We start from the raw sequence: 24,924 nt of genomic DNA, 5'->3' as shown, positions 1-24,924 counted from the left end.
TCTTATAATAAGTTACTAGAACACAACCAGTATTTTGTGCTGTCAGATTTTTGATTTTTGCTTATCTCTTATATTGACAAATGACTTCGTGTAGATTTATATTGACACTTATTTGAGAACAAGGGAATAGCTTTCCATGTTTTTAAACCTTTTATATATATTTTTGGTGAAATGTTAGTTCCTATTCTTTGCCCAATTTTCTGTTTATTCTTTTTCTTATTGATTAATAATTTTATATAATGAAGAAATTGTCTCTTTTGAAGTGTGCATGTACACACATACACATTTAGTTAGAAGAAATAGCTAATTTTTAGTGGTCAGATATGACAATCTTTTGGGACTTCAGGGTATTCTGTATCCTTTAGATGCCCTTTTTACTCTAGGATCATAATAATTACTTCATGTCTTTTTCTAATATTTTTTGATTTTTTAAATGTATAAATCTTTGATCCAGCTAGAATTTAAGGTATTTGGTAGCAACCCAGCATTAGATAGCTATCCTGTTGTCCCTAGATCCTCTTGAAATTGTGCGTCAGTGATATAAAAGGCCACTTTTATTATATACTGAAGTTCTCTGTAAATTTTAATTTATTCTTGGATTTCTTCTATTGATTTATTCATGTACTAGTACCAAACTCTTTCAATTAGTGTAGCTATGTTATCTTTTATTATTTGTTAACACTAATCTTCCCTTGATACTCTTCTTCTACAGAATTGTTCTGCTTTTCCTATAGATATTTTTCCAAGTTAATTTTATAATTGGTTTGCATAAAGATAAGAAAGGTAAAAATCTGATCTATTATCCTACTGCTTAAAACCTTCACTAGCTTCTCATTTGCCATGCCAGTAGTTGCCAACATTTATTTAAAGACTGGTGGTGCCAAGAGTTACTGAAGAGCTTTTGAAAAGTACAGATTCTCAGGCTTGTTCCACAAATACTCTAATAGAGTAGAACTGGATACATCTCTACTTCTTTTGTATCTGAAACAAGGCCTTCCTGGGTAGTTTTAGTTTCCCTCTGGGCTAGATTATGTTCTCTCTGCTCTTGTTACCACGTATTTACTTTATTTGCCCAAGAGGAGATGTATGCCCCATGCCTTTATTCCTGTCCTTTCTGCCTGGAGAGATAACCTGCTCACCTCTGCTCTCCTTTCCTTCCACACACACAGACTTTCATATGACTAACTTCTGATGGCAGTCATCAGCATCTTGTGGCATTGATCACTCCTCTGACTGGTCTGAGAGCTCCTTAAAGATGGGGTCATTTTCAGACTCATCTTTTTATTCCAATATCTAGAGAAGTGCTGGGTATGTACTAAATGTTCAGTAAATGTATACTGAGTTCACACTTGGTAATTAAATTTTTTTGAAAGGAAGAATTCTTTTACGTATGTATGTATGTATGTATGTATGTATGCATGTATTTTTTATTATGTTATGTTAGTCACCATACAGTACATCATTAGTTTTGGATGTAGTGTTCCATGATTCATTGTTTGCATATAACACCCAGTGCTCCATGAAATCCATGCCCTCCTTAATACCCATCACCAGGCTAACACATCCCCCCACACCTCTTGCCTCTAAAACCTTCTGTTTGTTTCCTGGAGTCCATAGTCTCTCATGGTTCATTTCCCCCTCTGATTTCACCTCATTCATTTTCCCTTCCTTCTCCTAATGTCCTCCAGGCTATTCCTTATGTTCCACAAAGAAGTGAAATCATTGATGATGGACTTTCTCTCCTTGACTTACTTCACTCCCCTCCAGTTCCATCCATGCCAATGCAAATGGTGGGCATTCATCCTTTCTGACTGCTGAGTAATATTCCATTGTATTTATGGACTACATCTTCTTTTTAAATTATTATTATTATTAACTTAATTATTTTTATTTGAAGTCTCTTTTTTTAAAATTAAATTTATTTATTTTCACCATAACAGTATTCATTATTTTTGGACTACATCTTCTTTATCTGTTCGTCTGTTGAAGGGCATCTTGGCTCCTTCCACAGTTTGGCTATTGTGGACATTGATGCTATGAACATTGGGGTGCATGTGCCCCTTCTTTCACTACGTCTGTATCTTTGGGATAAATACCCAGTAGTGCAGTTGCTGGGTCATAGGGTAGCTCTATTTTTAACTTTCTGAGGAACCTCCACACTGTTTCCCGAAGTGGCTATACCAGCTTGCATTCCCACCAACAGTGTAGGAGGGTTCCTCTTTCTCCACAACTTCTCCAACTTTTGTTGTTTTTTGTCTTGTCAATTTTTGCCACTATAACTTGTGTAAGGTGGTATCTCACTGTGGTTTAGATTTGAATTTCCCTGATGGAAGAATTCTTTAATTAGTATCCTAGCTATAATTCCTTCATGGGGCAAGGAATAAATTGTGAGACTTTTTTTTTGTTTATATATTTATATATTTTTCTTGCTGTTATTTTATTATTTTTGTTTATAAAATGATAGATTAATGAATAGGTCCCAAGAAGTGCATGTTCTTTGTGTGTGTGTGTGTGTGTGTGTGTGTGTGTGTGTGTGTGAGAGAGAGAGAGAGAGAGAAAAGGAAAAATATTGAAGTTCAAGGGAAAGAGTATGTCCAGAGAGATTAGTCTGTTCTTTTTTTAAAAAAAGGATATTACTTGTTTATTTGTCAGAGAAAGAGAGAGAGATACATAGAGAGAAAGAGCACAGGCGGTGGGGGAGCGGGAGGCAGAGAGAGAAGCTTAGCAAGGAGCCTGATGTGGGACCTGATCCCAGGACTCTGGGATCATGATCTGGGCCAAAGGCAGATGCTTCTGACTGAGCCACCCACGTGTTGGAGATTGGTATTTTCTTATCAAGCAGCTTGTTGATTGATATCTCAATTTTGAGATATTTTAATAGTATTTTTTAAATGGGATTCTGACTTCACTTATCATACAGCACATTTAACATTGGGTTATGCCATATAGAGGTTTAAGGATCATGATCACTGAGGAAGAGCAGATTTTTTTCTTTTTCATTTTGTTATAGTAAATGCATAATTTATATTTCTTACCTTTTAAAGACTTTAGGTGGTAAGAGCCTACCTGATGCCTTCAACTCGGGGAATGATCTACGCAACAGAGAAAAAAACAGATATCGGGATATTCTTCCATGTAAGCTAAAAATGGTTTTGATTATTTACTGTTTGTATTTGGGAAAAGATAAAAAGTGGGTTGTGTGGCTTTTAGTACTAGGCGTTTTGACCTGTGACTGTGATGAAGAGCTCTGGCAGCTAGCAGTGGGTAGCCTGGGCATATTCTTCAAGATGCTAGGATACATGTTGAATTTCAAGTCTGGCATTTGAGTAGCTATCATAGTGTTATTTATAGAAGTCCCTCAGCCTTGTCCTTATGCACATGCTACTTCTCAGACCATGAACCATCTAAAATATAAAGTCTAGTAGCCTGAGACATCTGTCACTTTTGGTAACCCAACTCTCACCTTCCTTGGCTGTTTTGTTTAGACATACAAATACAATTGGACTCTTCATTTTTTAAAAAAAATTATTTATTTTTTAAATTTCTTTTCAGTGTTCCAGAGTTCATTGTTTATGCACCACACTGAGTGCTCCATGCAATACGTGTCCTCCATAATACCCACCACCAGGCTCACCCAACCTCCCACCCCTCTCCCCTCCAAAACCCTCAATTAGTTCCTCAGAGTCTACAGTCTCTCATGGTTCATCTCCCTCTCCAGTTTCCCCCAACTCCCTTCTCCTCTCCATCTCCCCATGTTCTGCATGTTATTCCTTATGCTCCACAAATAAGTGAAACCATATGATAATTGACTCTTTCTGCTTGACTTATTTCACTCAGCAGAATCTCTTCCAGTCCCGTCCATGTTGCTACAAAAGTTGGGTATTCCTCCTTTCTGATGGAGGCATAATACTCCATAGTATATATGGACCACATCTTCTTTATCCATTCATCCATTGAAGGGCATCTTGGTTCTTTCCACAGTTTGGCCACTTTGGTCATTGCTGCTATGAACATTGGGGTACAGATGGTCCTTCTTTTCACTACATCAGTATCTTTGGGGTAAATACCCAGTAGTGCAATGGTGGGGTCATAGGGAAGCTCTATTTTTAATTTCTTAAGGAATCTCCATACTGTTTTCCAAAGTGGCTGCACCAACTTGCATTCCCACCAACAGTGTAAGAGGGTTCCCCTTTCTCCACATCTTCTCCAACACATGTTGTTTCCTGTCTTGCTAATTTTGACCATTCTAACTGGTGTAAGGTGGTATCTCAATGTGGTTTTGGTTTGAATCTCCCTGATGGCTAGTGATGATGAACATTTTTTCATGTGTCTGATAGCCATTTGTATGTCTTCATTGGAGAAGTGTCTGTTCTTGTCTTCTGCCCATTTTTTACATGATTATCTGTTTTGTGTTTTGTGTTGAGTTTGAGGAGTTCTTTATAGATCTTGGATATCAGCCCTTTGTCTGTACTGTCATTTGCAAATCTCTTCTCCCATTCCATGGGTTGCCTTTTTGTTGTGTTGTCTATTTTCTTTGCTGTGGAGAAGATTTTGATCTTTTTTTTTAAATTTATTTTTTATTTATTTTCGGCATAACAGTATTCATTATTTTTGCACCACACCCAGTGCTCCATGCAATCCGTGCCCTCCATAATACCCACCACCTGGTACCCCAACCTCCCACCCCCTGCCCCTTCAAAACCTTCAGATTGTTTTTCGGAAACTTTTGATCTTGGTGAAGTCCCAAAAGTTTATTTTCGCTTTTGTTTCCTTTGCCTTTGGAGACATATCTTGAAAGAAGTTGCTGTGGCCGATGGCAAAGAAGTTACTGCCTATGTTCTCCCCTAGGATTCTGATGGATTCCTGCCTCACATTGAGGTCTTTTATCCATTTCGAGTCTATCTTTGTGCATGGTGGGAGAGAATGGTTGAGTTTCATTTTACTACACATAGCTATCCAGCACCATTTATTGAAGAGACTCCACCCCCAAACTATTAGAATTCATACAGCAATTCAGTAATGTGACAGGATACAAAATCAATATACAGAAATCAGTTGCTTTCTTATACACTAAGAATGAAAACACAGAAAAGGAAATTAGAGAATCAATTCCATTTACCTTAGCACCAAGAGCCATAAGTTACCTGGGAATAAACCTAACCAAAGAGGTAAAGGCTCTGTACTCAAGGAACTACAGAACACTCATGAAAGAAATTGAAGAAGACACAAAAAGATGGAAGACCATTCCATGCTCATGGATTAGAAGAATAAACATTGTTAAAATGTGTTTACTGCCTAGAGAAATCTATACTTTCAATGTCATTCTGATCAAAATTCCACTGACATTTTTCAAAGAGCTGGAGCAAACAATCCTAAAATTTGTATGGAAATAGAAGAGACCCTGAATTGCTAAGGAAATGTTGAAAAAGAAAAACAAAACTGGGGACATCACGTTGACTAGTTTCAAGCTTTACTACAAAGCTGTGATCACCAAGACAGCATGGTGCTGGCACAAAACCAGACACATAGACCAATGGAACAGAGTAGAGAGCCCAGATATGGACTCTCGACTTTATGGTCAACTAATCTTTGACAAAGCAGGAATAAATATGCAGTGGAAAAAAGACAGTCTCTCCAATAAATGGGGCTCTTTATATCCTTTCTCCTGGACAATAAAACTGCCAGTCTACCCTCCCAACAAGAGGCTGCTCTTTATGTGTCTCTAAGGGCCCTCCACATTGCTTTCCTGTGCTGGGTGAAGCTAATGCCCCTCTCCTCCACAGCCAGAAAAATCACAGGATTTTTCTATCTCAGGCCATCCAAAGAGCAGAAACAAAATACAACACATTTTTAATCTTAGGTAGGAAATGTCATTCTATGCCTCACATTCCTTTCAAAGTAAAAAATTTTCCAAGTTACTTTACCGTTTTTCCTCCTCCATCTTGACCGTTCTCCTTTCTACTCTATCTTATTTAATATAACCACCCTGTTGCCCAAGCGAGAAGACTTTGAGTCACCTGCGATATTTAAAAGTGGTCATAAAGTCCTTTTGATTCTACTTCCTTAATACCTCCAGAATCCGCGCCCCGCCCCCCCATCTCTCAGTTCCCATGGCTGCTAACTGAGATTCAGTCTGCCTGTTTCTTTTCTCAGCTGGTCTGTCTTCTTCACTGCCTCCATGCCCATTTACTCACAGCAGCTACCGAAATGATTTTCCTAAAACACAAATCCTTTCCAAATCCTTCTTTGGCTCTCTGTTATTATTGTGGTAAAGCGCTTTAGCAGCATGGCATAAACTTCACTTTTCTTGGCTTAGCTCTTTCACAGACTTCTTTTGGTTTCTGCAATTCCTTCTCTTTCTCCTGTCTCCAGGCCTTTGAACCCACAGTTCTTGCAAGAACCAGCCATCCTCCCGTTTTTCCTGAGGTGATTCTTGTTGTCTTTCAGAGCTAACTCAGCCAGACCTTGTTTTCCTCAAAGCTAGGTTTGACTGTTTCTCCAATAGCCTCATACCATCTTGTGACTGCTCATCCCAACTTACCAAATTATCTTTTTTTTAAAATTTTTTATTTTTTATAAACATATATTTTTATCCCCAGGGGTACAGGTCTGTGAATCACCAGGTTTACACACTTCACAGCACTCACCAAAGCACATACCCTCCCCAATGTCCATAATCCCACCCCCTTCTCCCAAACCCCCTCCCCCCAGCAACCCTCAGTTTGTTTTGTGAGATTAAGAGTCACTTATGGTTTGTCTCCCTCCCAATCCCATCTTGTTTCATTTATTCTTCTCCTACCCACTTAAGCCCCCATGTTGCATCACCACTTCCTCATATCAGGGAGATCATATGATAGTTGTCTTTCTCTGCTTGACTTATTTCGCTAAGCATGATACGCTCTAGTTCCATCCATGTTGTCGCAAATGGCAAGATTTCATTTCTTTTGATGGCTGCATAGTATTCCATTGTGTATATATACCACATCTTCTTGATCCATTCATCTGTTGATGGACATCTAGGTTCTTTCCATAGTTTGGCTATTGTGGACATTGCTGCTATAAACATTCGGGTGCACGTGCCCCTTTGGATCACTACGTTTGTATCTTTAGGGTAAATACCCAATAGTGCAATTGCTGGGTCATAGGGCAGTTCTATTTTCAACATTTTGAGGAACCTCCATGCTGTTTTCCAGAGTGGCTGCACCAGCTTGCATTCCCACCAGCAGTGTAGGAGGGTTCCCCTTTCTCTGCATCCTCGCCAGCATCTGTTATTTCCTGACTTGTTGATTTTAGCCATTCTGACTGGTGTGAGGTGATATCTCATTGTGGTTTTGATTTGTATTTCCCTGATGCCGAGTGATATGGAGCACTTTTTCATGTGTCTGTTGGCCATCTGGATGTCTTCTTTGCAGAAATGTCTGTTCATGTCCTCTGCCCATTTCTTGACTGGATTATTTGTTCTTTGGGTGTTGAGTTTGCTAAGTTCTTTATAGATTCTGGACACTAGTCCTTTATCTGATATGTCGTTTGCAAATATCTTCTCCCATTCTGTCAGTTGTCTTTTGATTTTGTTAACTGTTTCCTTTGCTGTGCAAAAGCTTTTGATCTTGATGAAATCCCAATAGTTCATTTTTGCCCTTGCTTCCCTTGCCTTTGGCGTTGTTCCTAGGAAGATGTTGCTGCGGCTGAGGTCGAAGAGGTTGCTGCCTGTGTTCTCCTCAAGGATTTTGATGGATTCCTTTCGCACATTGAGGTCCTTCATCCATTTTGAGTCTATTTTCGTGTGTGGTGTAAGGAAATGGTCCAATTTCATTTTTCTGCGTGTGGCTGTCCAATTTTCCCAGCACCATTTATTGAAGAGGCTGTCTTTTTTCCATTGGACATTCTTTCCTGCTTTGTCGAAGATTAGTTGACTGTAGAGTTGAGGGTCTATTTCTGGGCTCTCTATTCTGTTCCATTGATCTATGTGTCTGTTTTTGTGCCAGTACCATGCTGTCTTGATGATGACAGCTTTGTAATAGAGCTTGAAGTCCGGAATTGTGATGCCACCAACGTTGGCTTTCTTTTTCAATATCCCTTTGGCTATTCGAGGTCTTTTCTGGTTCCATATAAATTTTAGCATTATTTGTTCCATTTCTTTGAAAAAGATGGATGGTACTTTGATAGGAATTGCATTAAATGTGTAGATTGCTTTAGGTAGCATAGACATTTTCACAATATTTATTCTTCCAATCCAGGAGCATGGAACATTTTTCCATTTCTTTGTGTCTTCCTCAATTTCTTTCATGAGTACTTTATAGTTTTCTGAGTATAGATTCTCTGCCTCTTTGGTTAGGTTTATTCCTAGGTATCTTATGGTTTTGGGTGCAATTGTAAATGGGATTGACTCCTTAATTTCTCTTTCTTCTGTCTTGCTGTTGGTGTAGAGAAATGCAACTGATTTCTGTGCATTGATTTTATATCCTGACACTTTACTGAATTCCTGTATAAGTTCTAGCAGTTTTGGAGTGGAGTCTTTTGGGTTTTCCACATATAGTATCATATCATCTGCGAAGAGTGATAATTTGACTTCTTCTTTGCCGATTTGGATGCCTTTAATTTCCTTTTGTTGTCTGATTGCTGAGGCTAGGACCTCTAGTACTATGTTGAATAGCAGTGGTGATAATGGACATCCCTGCCGTGTTCCTGACCTTAGCGGAAAAGCTTTCAGTTTTTCTCCATTGAGAATGATATTTGCGGTGGGATTTTCATAGATGGCTTTGATGATATTGAGGTATGTGCCCTCTATCCCTACACTTTGAAGAGTTTTGATCAGGAAGGGATGCTGTACTTTGTCAAATGCTTTTTCAGCATCTATTGAGAGTATCATATGGTTCTTGTTCTTTCTTTTATTGATGTGTTGTATCACATTGACTGATTTGCGGATGTTGAACCAACCTTGCAGCCCTGGAATAAATCCCACTTGGTCGTGGTGAATAATCCTTTTAATGTACTGTTGAATCCTATTGGGTAGTATTTTGTTGAGTATTTTCGCATCTGTGTTCATCAAGGATATCGGTCTATAGCTCTCTTTTTTGATGGGATCCTTGTCTGGTTTTGGGATCAAGGTGATGCTGGCCTCATAAAATGAGTTTGGAAGTTTTCCTTCCATTTCTATTTTTTGGAACAGTTTCAGGAGAATAGGAATTAGTTATTCTTTAAATGTTTGGTAGAATTCCCCCGGGAAGCCGTCTGGCCCTGGGCTTTTGTTTATTTGGAGATTTTTAATGACTGTTTCAATCTCCTTACTGGTTATGGGTCTGTTCAGGATTTCTATTTCTTCCTGGTTCAGTTGTGGTAGTTTATATGTTTCTAGGAATGCATCCATTTCTTCCAGATTGTCAAATTTATTGGCGTAGAGTTGCTCATAGTATGTTCTTATAATAGTTTGTATTTCTTTGGTGTTAGTTGTGATCTCTCCTCTTTCATTCATGATTTTATTTATTTGGGTCCTTTCTCTTCTTTTTGATAAGTCTGGCCAGGGGTTTATCAATTTTATTAATTCTTTCAAAGAACCAGCTCCTAGTTTCTTTGATTTGTTCTATTGTTTTTTTGGTTTCTATTTCATTGATTTCTGCTCTGATCTTTATGATTTCTCTTCTCCTGCTGGGCTTAGGGTTTCTTTCTTGTTCTTTCTCCAGCTCCTTTAGGTGTAGGGTTAGGTTCTGTACCTGAGACCTTTCTTGTTTCTTGAGAAAGGCTTGTACTGCTATATATTTTCCTCTTAGGACTGCCTTTGTTGTGTCCCACAGATTTTGAACCGTTGTATTTTCATTATCATTTGTTTCCATGATTTTTTTCAATTCTTCTTTAATTTCCCGGTTGAGCCATTCATTCTTTAGAAGGATGCTGTTTAGTCTCCATGTATTTGGGTTCTTTCCAAACTTCCTTTTGTGGTTGAGTTCTAGCTTTAGAGCATTGTGGTCTGAAAATATGCAGGGAATGATCCCAATCTTTTGATACCGGTTGAGTCCTGATTTAGGACCAAGGATGTGATCTATTCTGGAGAATGTTCCATGTGCACTAGAGAAGAATGTGTATTCTGTTGCTTTGGGATGAAATGTTCTGAATATATCTGTGATGTCCATCTGGTCCAGTGTGTCGTTTAAGGCCTTTATTTCCTTGCTGATCTTTTGCTTGGATGATCTGTCCATTTCAGTGAGGGGAGTGTTAAAGTCCCCTACTATTATTGTATTATTGTTGATGTGTTTCTTTGATTTTGTTATTAATTGGTTTATATAGTTGGCTGCTCCCACGTTGGGGGCATAGATATTTAAAATTGTTAAATCTTCTTGTTGGACAGACCCTTTGAGTATGATATAGTGTCCTTCCTCATCTCTTATTATAGTCTTTGGCTTAAAATCTAATTGATCTGATATAAGGATTGCCACTCCTGCTTTCTTCTGATGTCCATTAGCATGGTAAATTCTTTTCCACCCCCTCACTTTAAATCTGGTTGTGTCTTCGGGCTTAAAATGAGTTTCTTGGAGGCAACATATAGATGGGTTTTGTTTTTTTATCCATTCTGATAGCCTGTGTCTTTTGACAGGGGCATTTAGCCCATTAACATTCAGGGTAACTATTGAGAGATATGAATTTAGTGCCATTGTATTGCCTGTAAGGTGACTGTTACTGTATATGGTCTCTGTTCCTTTCTGATATACCACTTGTAGGCTCTCACTTTGCTTAGAGGACCCCTTTCAATATTTCCTGTAGAGCTGGTTTGGTGTTTGCAAATTCTTTCAGTTTTTGTTTGTCCTGGAAGCTTTTAATCTCTCCTTCTATTTTCAATGATAGCCTAGCTGGATATAGTATTCTTGGCTGCATGTTTTTCTCGTTTAGTGCTCTGAAAATATCATGCCAGCTCTTTATGGCCTGCCAGGTCTCTGTGGATAAGTCAGCTGCCAATCTAATATTTTTACCATTGTATGTTACAGACTTCTTTTCCCGGGCTGCTTTCAGGATTTTCTCTTTGTCACTGAGACTTGTAATTTTACTATTAGGTGACGGGGTGTGGGCCTATTCTTATTGATTTTGAGGGGCGTTCTCTGAACCTCCTGAATTTTGATGCTCGTTCCTTTTGCCATATTGGGGAAATTCTCCCCAATAATTCTCTCCAGTATACCTTCTGCTCCCCTCTCTCTTTCTTCTTCTTCTGGAATCCCAATTATTCTAATGTTGTTTTGTCTTATGGTGTCACTTATCTCTCGAATTCTCCCCTCATGGTCCAGTAGCTGTTTGTCCCTCTTTTGCTCAGCTTCTTTATTCTCTGTCATTTGGTCTTCTATATCACTAATTCTTTCTTCTGCCTCATTTATCCTAGCAGTGAAAGCCTCCATTTTTTTTTCTTTTTTTCTTTTTTCTTTTTATTTATTTTTATTTATTTATTTATTTATTTTTACATTCAAATTTTTTTTTAATTTTTTATTTTTTATAAACATATATTTTTATCCCCAGGGGTACAGGTCTGTGAATCACCAGGTTTACACACTTCACAGCACTCACCAAAGCACATACCCTCCCCAATGTCCATAATCCCACCCCCTTCTCCCAACCCCCCTCCCCCCAGCAACCCTCAGTTTGTTTTGTGAGATTAAGAGTCACTTATGGTTTGTCTCCCTCCCAATCCCATCTTGTTTCTTTGATTCTTCTCCTACCCACTTAAGCCCCCATGTTGCATCACCACTTCCTCATATCAGGGAGATCATATCCTTGAGGAGAACACAGGCAGCAACCTCTTCGACCTCAGCCGCAGCAACATCTTCCTAGGAACAATGCCAAAGGCAAGGGAAGCAAGGGCAAAAATGAACTATTGGGATTTCATCAAGATCAAAAGAGAGCCTCCATTTTTGATTGCACCTCATTAATAGCTTTTTTGATTTAAACTTGGTTAGATTTTAGTTCTTTTATTTCTCCAGAAAGGGCTTTTATATCTCTCGAGAGGGTTTCTCTAATATATTCCATGCCTTTTTCTAGCCCGGCTAGAACCTTGAGAATTGTCATTCTGAACTCTAGATCTGACATATTACCAATGTCTGTATTGATTAGGTCCCTAGCCTTCGGTACTGCCTCTTGTTCTTTTTTTGTGTGTTGAATTTTTCCTTCTTGTCATTTTGTCCAGATAAGAGTATATGAAGGAGCAAGTAAAATACTAAAAGGGTGGCAACAACCCCAGGAAAATATGCTTTAACCAAATTAAAAGAGATCCCAAATCGTGAGGGGGGAGAAAGGGGATAAAAAGAGGTTCAAAAAGGAAGAAAGAAAAAAAAAAAGAAAAAAAAAAGAAAAAAGAAAAAAAAAAGAAAAGAATTTAAAAAAAGAAAACAAATAAGAAAAATATAAAAAAGAAAAAATATATATATTAGATAAACTAGTTAAAAAACGTTAAAAAAGAAAAAGGTAAAAGTTAAAAAAAAATTTAACCAGAAGGCGAGAAAAAAAACAAAAAATGAAAAAGAAAAAAATTTAAATTAACTGCAAGACTAAAAAAAAATCACAGGGAAAAAGCCATGAGTTCCGTGCTTTGCTTTCTCCTCCTCTGGAATTCTGCCGCTCTCCTTGGTATTGAAACCGCACTCCTTGGTAGGTGAACTTGGTCTCGGCTGGATTTCTTGTTGATCTTCTGGGGGAGGGGCCTGTTGTAGTGATTCTCAAGTGTCTTTGCCCCAGGCGGAATTGCACCGCCCTTATCAGGGGCCAGGGTGAGTAATCCGCTCGGGTTTGCTTTCAGGAGCTTTTGTTCCCTGAGCGCTTTCCGTAGAGTTCCGGAGGGTGGGGAATACAAATGGCGGCCTCCTGGTCTCGGCCTGGAGGAGCCGAGAGCCCAGGGCCCCACTCCTCAGTGCGCCCTCAGAGAACAGCGCCCAGTTACTCCCGTCTGCCTGACCTCCGGCCGCGCTCTGAGCTCACCGAGCCTGCGACCGGTTCAAGGTAACACCGAGCCGCGAGCTTACTGTCGGCTCTGTCTCTGTAGCCGGCTTTCCCGTTCCAATACCCGCAAGCTCTGCGACACTCAGACACCCCTGATCCTTCTGTGACCCTGCGGGACCTGAGGCCACGCTGACCCCGCGTGGGCTTCGCCCTGGTTTAGCCTCTGGAACGATGTCCCTCAGCGGAACAGACTTTTAAAAGTCCTGATTTTGTGCTCCGTTGCTCCGCCGCTTGCCGGGAGCCGGCCCCTCCCCCCGGGGTCTATCTTCCCGTCGCTTTGGATTCACTTCTCCGCCGGTCCTACCTTTCAGAAAGTGGTTGTTTTTCTGTTTCCAGAATTGCTGTTCTTCTTCTCTTCGATCTGCCGATGGATTTTCAGGTGTTTGCAATCTTTAGATAAGCTATCTAGCTGATCTCCGGCTAGCTGAAGTAGTCTCAGCCTGCTACTTCTCCGCCATCTTGACTCCTCCCCCACCAAATTATCTTTTAATTATCTTCTTATGTTCCTGTTTCTCCCACTAGACTTGAGGTGGTTATGATAGAAATTATGGTAGAACAGTGACTGTCTTAATCGGATCAATACCTTTAGGTTTAGTTGGTTCATCCAGATTTAAAACAACTTTATGATTATAAAATTAATAAGTACCTTCCCAGATAATTAAAATATTTTATTTTGCTACCTTCTCTAGGGAGAATGTACAGAAATACATTGATGAATATTTCTGAAATCATGATAATGAACCAGCATTAGACATTTTAAGAGATAATGTTAACAATTTGGTGCTACTCTGAGAGATCAAAGTACCAATTGTATAATTCCCATCCCTGTATGTGCAATTATCCCTCAAGAAACCAAATAAATGCAAACAAGCCTTTAAAATGAGGCTCTGGGGGCACGCCTTGGTGGCACAGTTGTTAAGAGTCCAATTCTTGGTTTCAGCTCAGGTCCTGATCTCTGGATCATGAGATTGAGCCCCACATCAGGCTCTGAGCTCAGTGCAGAGTCTGCTTGAGATTCTCTGTCCTTCTCCCTGTGCTCTTCCTGCTTGTGCTCTCTCTCTCTCAAAATAAAATTTAAAAATTTTTTAAAGATTTTATTTATTCATTTGATAGACAGAGATTACAAGTAGGCAGAGGGGCAGGCAGAAAGAGAGGAAGGGAAGCAGACTCCCTGCTAAGCAGACAGCCCAATGCAGGGTTTGATTCCAGGAACCCTGAGATCATGACCTGAGCCAAAGGCAGAGGTTTTAACCCACTGAGCCACCCAGGTGCCCCATAAAATAAAAATCTTTAAAAAAAGAGGCTCCAGGTATTTTAAGAAGCTTGTTTAAGAATATGGGGTATTTGATATGGTGTTAACTCTTTACTCTGGGTACAACAAGAGTAATAACTAAAGAGAAAAGAGATGCAAAGATATGAACAATAAAATTCAATGATTAAAACTAGGGAAAATCATGTGAAACTTTTTGCTTTTCTCTTAACATCAATGGTTATTAAGCCGAGTTCTGTTTCAAAGTTCACTGATTTATCTAACTTATGTCACTGTGTAATTTAATCTCAAATAAGCCTGTTCAAGTGACAGTCATAGAAAGTTTCTTTGATTTCTTTGCCACACATTTCTTGAATTAATAGAGAAGATTCTTAAGGAATCACATGAAGAAAGCCAGAGAAATAATTAATTTTTCCCTCTTTTCAAATGCTGAGAAGACTAACTGGAGGATTCACACATCTTAGGACATTGCAAGTATATGAAGTCCTCACTCTCCATGGCTCCAGTACTCACAAATTTCAGTGAGTGTGTTTAAAGAACTCCAGTCCCTCAACAACATAATTCAAATTTCAGTAATCACAATATATTAACTGAGAGGAATTGCATAAAGTACAAACTTCACGTCTAACTCTTCAGTCTGCAAATCACTATGTAAATAACAGATGCTCATCATGATCACTGAATAATCATGTCACTTCTTTTTTCTTTTTTTTTTTTTTTTACCCCTTTTAAAATATGTCTCCAGTTGGTCACTCTGTATCTGTTGTTCAGCTCATGCACAGAGAGCAAAGCATGTAGTTGTATTGCCTCCTTATTTTTCAGTGATAAAACCTCATTACATTTTATAAAAATGAATTATCAAAAGTTTATTGGTCAACAAAGATGAAATTGAAGCAAAGAAAGGAAAAGTAATAACACTGGGGGTGAAATTCTGATAGAATGTGAATTGTTATAGAAGAAATAGATTATGGAATAATTATAATTTGTCCTATTGATTATTAAGATCTTAAGTATAGCTTCAGCTTGCATGGTCATATTTATGGCCCTATACTACTATGCAAGGCAGGAAAGGGCCTCATTATGTAGTCCAAGGATTTTTAGGTGTAAAGACAACATCTTGCATTTCTATAACACTTTACAATTTGCAAAGCATTTTAAAATGCATAATCTTATATAATCTTCATAAAATGTCTGAAGTAGACCATTGGATAATAATATTAATCCATATGGATTCCTTTCAGTTAATATATTGTGATTACTGAAATTTGAATTATGTTATTCCATAACTAATTAATCCATAATTCCTACTTCGTAGCGGAGGGAATAAGCTCTGAGGGTAAAGGTGTTTTGAAAGCTAATAAAAGAGAGGGGACATACCACAGGTCACGTTCTGTAACTTCTGGATGAATACTTTTCTGTTACTTATCTTTTGGTTAGGATCCATTCAGATCTAACTAATAATGATAGTGACTTATATTTCTAGTAGTTTTTCACCTTACAGAGCATGTTTACACTGATATCTCATTAAGTGCTGCCTACAGTCATGTAGATGTAGATGATAATATCTGCATTTAAGATGTGAGTGATGAAGTAAGGATAATTTCAACAAATGGTTCTGGACAATTGTATATTCCTCTACTAAAAAATGAACTATACCCTTACCTCACATCTTATATAAAAATTGACTCAAAATAGATCATAGACCTAATTTGAGTTAAAACCATAAACTTCTGAAGAATACTTGAGAAAAATTTAATGTCCTTGAGTTTGGAATATTTGTTTTTAATAGAACATAAAACCCCCAAACTATAAAAGAAAAAAAAGCAAATCAGACTTCTTTAATTTAATTAAATATATATATATATATTGCCCTTCAAATATATATATTACCCTTAAAAATTAAAATATATATATTGCCCTTCAAAGTATGCTGTTAGGAAAATGAAAAGGCAAGCAACAGACTAGGAGAAAAATACATTAAAAACATTTATCTGACAATAATATATTTATATATATTTATATATTCTAATATATATAATCTATATATTTTAAATACTGACTTGTATTTAGAATATATAAAGAATTTCTACAACTCAATAAGAGGACAAATAACCCAACAATAAATGAGAAAAAGACTTAAGTGGCTGCTTCAAAGAAGATGTATGGGTGACAAATATTGAAAAGCTCTTCAACATCATTAATCATTAGGAAAACAAAAAACTATAGTAAGATACACTTCACATCTGCTACAATAGAAGAGTTTAACAATTTCCTATAATATTAAGCATGTGTCTACCACAGGAGTTAGCGTTTCTACTCCTGTGTATTTACCTAAGAGAAATTGAAGAATGTATCTACATATAGACACATATATTAATGTTCATATCAGTTTTCTTTGCAAAAGCAAAAACCTGAAAACAACCCAGTATCCATCAACAAGAGAGTGGATAAACAAGTTTGGTATGCCCATTCATTGGATAACACTCAGCTCTAAAAAATAGTAAACTAATGATACAGGCAGCAGCAAGGATGAATCTCAAAATGATGTGGAGTGAAAGAAGCCAATCAAAAGAGTATGTACTGTACATTATCGACTGAACTGTGTTCTTTCAAGATTCCTGTGTTAAAGTCTTAACTCCTAGTACCTCAAAACGTGACTGTTCTTGGAGATAGGCCTTTAAGGAGGTGATTAAAACAAAATGAGGTCCTTCAGGTCCCTAATCCAATCTGCCTGATACTCTTGTCAGAAGAGAAGTTAGGACACTTGAAAGACACTAGGGATGTATGGACACAGAGGAATGTGGGGGCAACATGAGGACACCACAAAAGGCAGGCCTGTTCAAGCCAAGGGGAGGCCTTACAAGAAAGCAACCCTGCTGATGCCTAGGTCTTGGGCTTGTAGCCTCCAGAACTGGGAAAATGTCTGTTGTTTAAACTATCCAGTTTGTGGGTTTTTTTTGTTTTGTTTTAAGATTTTTATTTATTTATTTGACAGAGAGAAAGAGAGATCACAAGCAGGCAGAGAGGCAGGCAGAGAGAGAGAGAGGAGGAAGCAGGCTCCCTGCTGAGCAGAGAGCCCAATGTGGGGCTCAATCCCAGGACCCTGAGACCATGACCTGAGCTGAAGGCAGAGGCTTAACCCACTGAGCCATCCAGGTGCCCCTGTTTTTTGTTATGGCAACATGAGCAGACTAATATACTGTATTACTCCATTTCTGTAAAATTCTAGAAAATTCAAAGTAATTCATAAAGTTTATCAGTGGTTGCCTTGAGGGCAAGTGTGGAGCAAGCGGGATAGATTACCAAAGAGCATGAGAAAATTTTAGCAGTTATCAAGATGTTCAGTTATCTCTCTTGTGGTATTGGTTTCATGGGTGTGCATGTGTAATAATTAGACTTCAATACACTTCTAATATTTTGTATACTTTACCATTATAATATATAAATGGCTAGAAAAATACAACTGTCTATGGGAGAGATTTAATAAGCATCCATACTCCATACATTTGGTGAGGTCACTGTATATTTGTTTGTTTTTTAAGATTTATTTATTTGAGAGAAAGAGTGTGTGGGGTAGGGCCAGAGGTAAAGGAAGAGAGATAACCTCTAGCAGACTCCCCAGAGAGCGCAGAGCCCAAGTGGAGCCCAGACCCACAACCCGGAGATCATGATCTGAGCCAAAATCAAGAGTCAGACATCCAACCAACTGAGCCCCCCGGCACCCCAGTATGTTTGGTTCTATTACTACTATCACCACTGCCACCACTAGTAGTAGTAGTAGTAATATGTTTGTATGTACTCGGTACGGATCTAAGTCCTTCATAGTAGTAACTCATTTAATCCTTACCATAAACCTATGATGTTGGTACTCTTATTATCTTTGCTTTACAAAAAAATCTAAAATAAATAATTAACTTTTCCCTAGTCAACACTGCAAATGGGGGCAGGTCTAGGTTTCAAACCTATGTTAAACCACTATGTAATAGTGCTTCTGTATATTCCTTTTCCAGACTATTAAAAGATTTTCTTGTGCTATATGTTATATTCTATTTCAAGAACCATTTTAGTACATAATGATAGATTCTCATTCTTTATATAGATATAAAACTATATTTTACAAAGCTTGTTTCTCTCTACTGTTTCCCTTTCTTTCCATTATCCCTTAATTTGAGGTCTCTGTTCTCATTCATTAGTTGTTTGGTTAGAGACAGGCTATGTAGTTGATATAGTTGCCTCAGACTCTATCTGCAGCTCTCTCTCCCTTTTTTTATTTTCTTAACCTGATAAATAAGTATCTTTGTTGATTTTTGAATTGTGGGATTCCAGTCCATTTCTCTTAAGTTTTTCTGAGTGTCACGTCATTGTCCCCCAGCTTCCAGTGTTTTAGGTGAGAAATACAATGGTAATGTGACCTTATTCTATAAAAAACATATTCTTTCATTCTGAAATATTTTAACATTTTGATTTTTTTTCCTGGAGTTTGGGAACATTACTCTGTAATTTTCATTTCATTGGTCTTATTTAGAATCTGTGGAGCCCTTTTTAAAAAAGATTATTTATTTATTTATTTTACAGAGAGAGAGAGAGAGAGAGAGATCACAAGCAGGCAGAGAAGTGGGGGGAAGCAGGCTCCCTGCTGAACAGAGAGCCTGATGAGGGGCTCAATCTCAGAACCCTGAGATCATGACCTGAGCTGAAGGCAGAGACTTAACCTACTGATCCACCCAGGCGCCCCCTGTAGAGCCTTTTAATCTGCAGACTCAGTCTTCCTTTAGCTTTAGGAAAGATGCTTCAGTTATTTGATAATTGCTCTTCCTCTCTCTCCTCTGTTTTTCTTCTTATGATTTTTAGGGCTGGTCTCTTGGATCTGTTTTCTAAGGCTTTCATCTTTTTCCTATTTATTTCATTGCTTTTGCCTCTCTCTAGTTTAGCATGTACTTTCCTGCCCCCTGTAGTTTTTATCGTTACTTTCTTTCACTTGGTCTCCTAGGGAACTAATTTCAAGTTTCAAGAAAGACCTTCCTCCCTTAAATCATCTACTAAAATTTTTAGCTCGTGTGATGCTTAGTCTCATGTGTCAACTTGGCTAGGCCATACTGCCCAGTTATTTGGTCAAACACTGGTCTAGATGTTGTTGTAAAGGTATTTGTAGATGTAATTAATATTTAAGTCAGTGAAGTTTGAGTAGTTCAGATTACCTTCTATAATATGGATGAGCTTCATCCAATCAGCTGAAGGTCTTACAAGAAAAAGATTAAGGTACCCCAAGAAAGAAGCCATTTGGCCTCCAGATTGTCTTTGGACTCAAGACTACAACATCAGTTCTTTTATGGATCTCCAGCCTGACACTCTGCCCTGAAAATCTCAGACTGGTGAGTCCCCACAGTTGTGTGAGCCAATTCCTTAAAATACATCTCTCTTACTGTGTGTGTATGTGTCTTCGTGTGTGTGTGTGTGTGTAGCCTACCAATTCTGTTTCTCTGAGAATACTGACTAAAACAAATTTTGGTACCAAGAATGATTCAAGAGGAACAGAATCTTAAGGAAGAGTTTTATGAAACGTTTTTGTACTCTGATAAAATTTAAAGGCATTAGTGACTCTATTTCTAGTAATAAAGAGAGCAGTGATAATCCATGGTGTGATAATGGCAGTAGAGATACAAAAAATCTCATCCCTGGATATTCCTTCTCAAATACTTACAAGAAGCAAGGTCTGGATGCCTATGTATTCCATACCTTAGAATGTTTTTGTCAAACTAACAAGTGTAATGAGATTGGCTGGTTGTTTCTAATTGTCTTGGGCAAAGTAGGGAAAGAAAAGGATGATCTCAGGGATTTGAATTTCTACCCCAAGCACCACATAAATAACCTACAAGTTTTCATATTTTCCCTGAAAGAAACCCATCTCTTCTGTAAATGACCGACTTAGTATAAATTCCCCACCTTGCAAGTTATTTGCTTTTAAAAGGAAGGCATTGATTGGGAATCAATAGGATTCTGAAAGCAAGAATGGAAACATATGGGAAGATCCTGATGAAGATGGGCACATCAAACCCCTAAACACTGAAGAGTCTTCTTTGCCAGTATTTACTCACACTGGCATTAATCTGACATTAATTCTGGGAGACCAAAAGTCTCACCCTGGTCCACCAATAAGAGTGGCACTTATGGAAGTCAGATGAGCAACGGGTCTATTGGGGCTTAGCTTGGGTCCATTTCATAGTGGGTCCAATAGATTTTGTGCCACTGTGGTTATTTCTACAGTTATGGAATGTGTAATTGGAATAGACTTACTCTGTAACAAGCAGAAAACCCACACTAGTTCTCTGACCTGTGCAGTGAGGCCAATTATGGCTGTACTTGATAAAGGCCAAGTGTAAGCATGTAGATCTTCTATCTGGGAAAAGAGTAAAGTAAAAGCAATAATGGGTTCCTGAGAGAATGCAAAGAGATTAGTGCCACCATCAAGAATTTAAAAGGTGTTGGGGCACCTAGGTGGCTCAGAGGGTTAACCCTCTGCCTTCAACTTGGGTCATGGTCTCAAGGTCTTGGGATCAAGCCCCACATCAGGCTCTCTGCTGAGAAGAGAGCCTTCTTCCCATCCTCTCTCTGCCTGCCTCTCTGCCTACTTGTGATCTCTCTCTCTCTCTCTCTCTGCATCAAACAAATAAATAAAATGTTTTTCTTTTAAGAATTTAAAAGGTGCAAGGGTGATGATTCCCATCACACCCCTGTTCATCTCACTTACTTCACCTGTGTAAGAAACAAGTGGATCTTGGAGAATGACTGTAGATTATTATAAACATAAGCAGGTGGTGACTCCAACTACAACTGTTGTACCAGATGTGATTTGGTTGCTTTGGAAAATTAACACATCCCCTGATAGCTGGTGTATATGTACTGATCTGGCAAGTGCTTTTTCTCCATACCTCTTAGTCAAGACCACCAGAAGCAGTTTGCTTTCAGCTGGCAAGGGCAGGAGTACACCTCCACTGCCCCATCTCAGGAACAGATCCATTCTCTAGCCCTGTACATCATAGTTCCCAGAGATCTTGATTACCTTTCCCTTACTTAAGACATCACACTGGTCCATTATATTGATGACATTATGCTGATTGAATCAAGGGAATAAGAGGTAGCAACTACTTGTTCCAGACTTATCCATAAGACATTTATGCGTCACAGTGGGGAAAATGAGTCCAGTGAAAATTCTACCTTAATTGAAAGTTCTAGAGGTCCAGTGGTGTGGGGAATGCCAAAATAATCCCTTCTGAGGAGGAGGAGAAGGTGTTGCATCCGGCCCCTCCTATAGCCCAAAGAGGTACAATGCCTAAGTGACCTCTTTGGACTTTGGAGACAATATATTTCTCATTTTGGTGTGCACCCTAGCTCATTTTACTAAGACTAGTTCTGAGTGAGGCCCAGAATAAGAGAAAGCTCTACAACACATCCAGGCTGCTGTGCAAGTTGCTCTGCCACTTGGACCATATGGTCCAGTGGATGCGGTGGCAGGGGCAGCTAGGGATACTGTTTGAAGCCTGTGACAGGTCCCTACAGGTGAATCTCAGCTCAGGCCATGGGCCTTTAGAACAAAGGCCTGCCAGTCTCTGTGTATAACTACTCTTGTTTTAAGGAACAGTTTTTGCCTTGCTGTGGCATATTTGTAGAGACTGAACACTTAACCACAGACCATCAAACTGGAAAGTAGAGCGTGCACAGCAGCATTCCATCATCAAATTGAAGTGGTATATACAAGATTGGGTTTGGGCAGGCGTTGAAGGCAGGAACAAGTTAGATGAAGGAGGCAAAATGTCCACCACAGTCCCCATTCCTCTTACATTACCTATTCTCTTCCAGTCTACATCTGTGGCCTCATGAGGAATTCCCTATAATTAGTTGACCAAGGAAGAGACAACTAGAATGTGGTTTACAGATGGTTCTGCACCATATGGAGACGCCACCTATAAGTAGACAGCAGCAACACTATAGCCTTTTTGGAGGGGACATCCTTGAAAGACAGTGATGAAGGGAAATATTTCCAAATGGTAGAACTTTTAGCAGTATACTTGGTTGTCCATTTTGCTTAGGTGCAATGGGCAGAGGTACAAATCTGTACCAATCCAGGGACTGTGGCCAGTGGCTTTGCTGGATGGTCAGTGACTTGGAAGGAACATGATTGGAAGGTTGGTTATAAGGAGATCTGAGGAAGAGATGTGTAGATAGACCTCTCTGAATGGGCAAAAACCATGAACATATTTGTGTGATATGTAAATGTTCATTGAAAGGTTACTTAAGGAGAGAATTTTAATAATCAGGTGGATAGAATGACGCATTCTGTGCATACCAGTCAGTCTCTTTCTCAGCCAATCCCATCGTTACCCAATGGATTCATGAACAAAGTGGAAATGATGGTGGGAATAGAAGTTATGAATAAATAGACTCAGCAACGTGAACTTCTAGTCACCAAGGCAGACCTTGTTATGATCACTGCTGAGTGTCCAGTTTGCCCACTACAGATCTCAAAACCGAGGCCCCAACATGACACCACTTCCCCGGGTGTTCAGCCAATACCTGATGACAGGTTGATTACACTTCTATCACAGAAGGAACAGTGCTTTTTTTAGTGCTTTTCTTACAGAATAGATACTATATGGATTTGCCTTCCCTCCATGTAGTACTTCTACCAAATCTGCCATCCATGGACACGCAGAATGCCTTATCTAACATCATGGTAGTCCACATAGCATTCTTCTGTCCAAGGAGCTCACCTTAAGTCAAATGGTTTGTGGCAGTGGGCACATGCTTGTGGAATTCACTGGTCTCAACATATTCCATATCCTTCTGAAACAGCTGGCTTGATAGGGCAGTGAAATGGCTTTTTGAGGACTCTTACAGTGCCAGCTAGGTGGCAGCACCTCAGAGGGCTGGAAGCTTGCATATGCTCCAGATTAGCACCCAGTTTATGTTGCGATTTCTGCCATAGCCAGGATTCAGGAACGAGGCCCAGAACTGGGAGTGGTATGACTCCCAGAGACCTCTAGTGATCCAGTAGCAAAGTTTTGCTTCCTGAGTCTGTGACCTTATGCTCTGCTAGTCTTGTGGTCTTAGTGGCTGTCTTCAGTAATTTTGTTTGGCTTTTGATGTGATCTTTCCGTCCACAAACTTGGTCTTCCTTGAGGGGTAGCAGATCAGGGACTTACTTGTGGACCATGAAGTCTAGAAGAATTGCTGCATTATACAGAACAAATTATTAACTACTTTGAGTAAGGGTTTCTTCTCTGAAAAGAATGAATAATGTACTTCATTCAAAAGATTGTTTTGAAGTTCAAATGGGTGATATTCACAGAGCGCATACATATTGCCTGGACCTGGAGCGGATGTTTGCATTAAATTCTACAGTCGTCTCTCCTCTTGGGGGAACATTTCTCCTATGATCGCTTGAGTTCTTTCTTTCCTGCTGTGTATTCCATAGTTTGCTTCTGAAATTCCCTTTATGTATTTTCTTTACATGCTCTGTATGCTTTAACATTTTAGTATTGTCATCATGTTTTTTGTCTTTTTTCCTGAGTTATGGAAAAATTCCTTGAGCCAGTTTTCTAAATCACTGACATTTTTTTTCCATTCACTTCTCACTTCAGAAGTTTCTTTTTTAAATTTATTTTCAGCATAACAGTATTCATTATTTTTTCACCACACCCAGTGCTCCATGCAATCCGTGCCCTCTATAATACCCACCACCTGGTACCCCGACCTCCCACCCCCCTGCCACTTCAAACCCCTCAGATTGCTTTTCAGAGTCCATAGTCTCTCATGATTCACCTCCCCTTCCAATTTCCCCCAACTCCCTTCTTCTCTCTAACTCCTCATGTCCAATTGAGTGATTGTGATTTTTATTTGAAAGCAAGCTGTTATTATTTTAGATTGTTTAATTTTCACACATTTAACCTCTTTTTTAAAAATAAAAAATGCGTTCTGCTATAAAGTAGTATATGTTCACTATAAAAATTTTGATTATAAAATAGCCACTATTTTATTTATTTTTTTATTTATTTTCACATTTTGTCATCAGCCAATACCTGACAGGTTTATTATTATATGTTTGTATATGATGTATTTGTATATATGCCTATATGTGTGTACATACATACATGTGAAAGATCTCACTGTAATACTTTTGTTACCTCTTTTATAATTTAATAATATAACATGTCAGTAACCATAGATGTATGTTATTCTTTTAAATGATAATATTCTTTCAGATTTTGTTTTATATAAATATAGGAGTTTTTAAAAGTATTCTTCCCTCTTATAGAAAGGAAAACATTTGATATGATTTTTAAAAATTGTCTCTTTTTGTGAGGAACTGGCTATCTTTATATATCTAGTGATTGTATTTCCAATTTGTTCATATTTACAAGGGGAAGTTTACATTTGCTGTGTTGGAATCTGAGAAGAGTTGTGTCAGAAACTATGTAAGGCCCTGTTTAGTTACCTTGGACATACTCTGTTGGCCAGATAAGTGGTCCACAAGACCCTTGAGCAATAGAGAGGGGCTACTGGTGAGACTACTGCATGGTAGGGAAGGTCCATCCTTCACTGAGGGCATTTATTGTCTGTGTGGAAGCAGTGGTCAAGCCAGAGATCCACCTGTCTATATAGAATGAAAAAAGAGCTCTGGGCCAAGT

General features: G+C 38.7%; 1 protein-coding gene across 11 annotated transcripts in view; it reads left to right on the top strand.

Moving 5' to 3' along the window:
• The window catches only part of PTPN20 (protein tyrosine phosphatase non-receptor type 20), a 117,412-nt gene that overhangs the window by 76,915 nt on the left and 15,573 nt on the right, over positions 1-24,924 (top strand). For all 11 annotated transcript variants that reach the window (XM_032313144.1, XM_032313136.1, XM_032313138.1 and 8 more), the window contains one exon: positions 3,045-3,135. In XM_032313144.1, the coding sequence (XP_032169035.1) occupies positions 3,045-3,135 (91 nt within the window). The remainder of the gene's footprint in view (positions 1-3,044; positions 3,136-24,924) is intronic.

Source organism: Mustela erminea, chromosome 14 (genome assembly GCF_009829155.1).
Source record: "Mustela erminea isolate mMusErm1 chromosome 14, mMusErm1.Pri, whole genome shotgun sequence".
Lineage (NCBI taxonomy): Eukaryota > Metazoa > Chordata > Mammalia > Carnivora > Mustelidae > Mustela > Mustela erminea.
The sequence above is the reverse complement of the archived record's forward strand: the minus strand, read 5'-3'. Positions and strand labels throughout refer to the sequence as shown.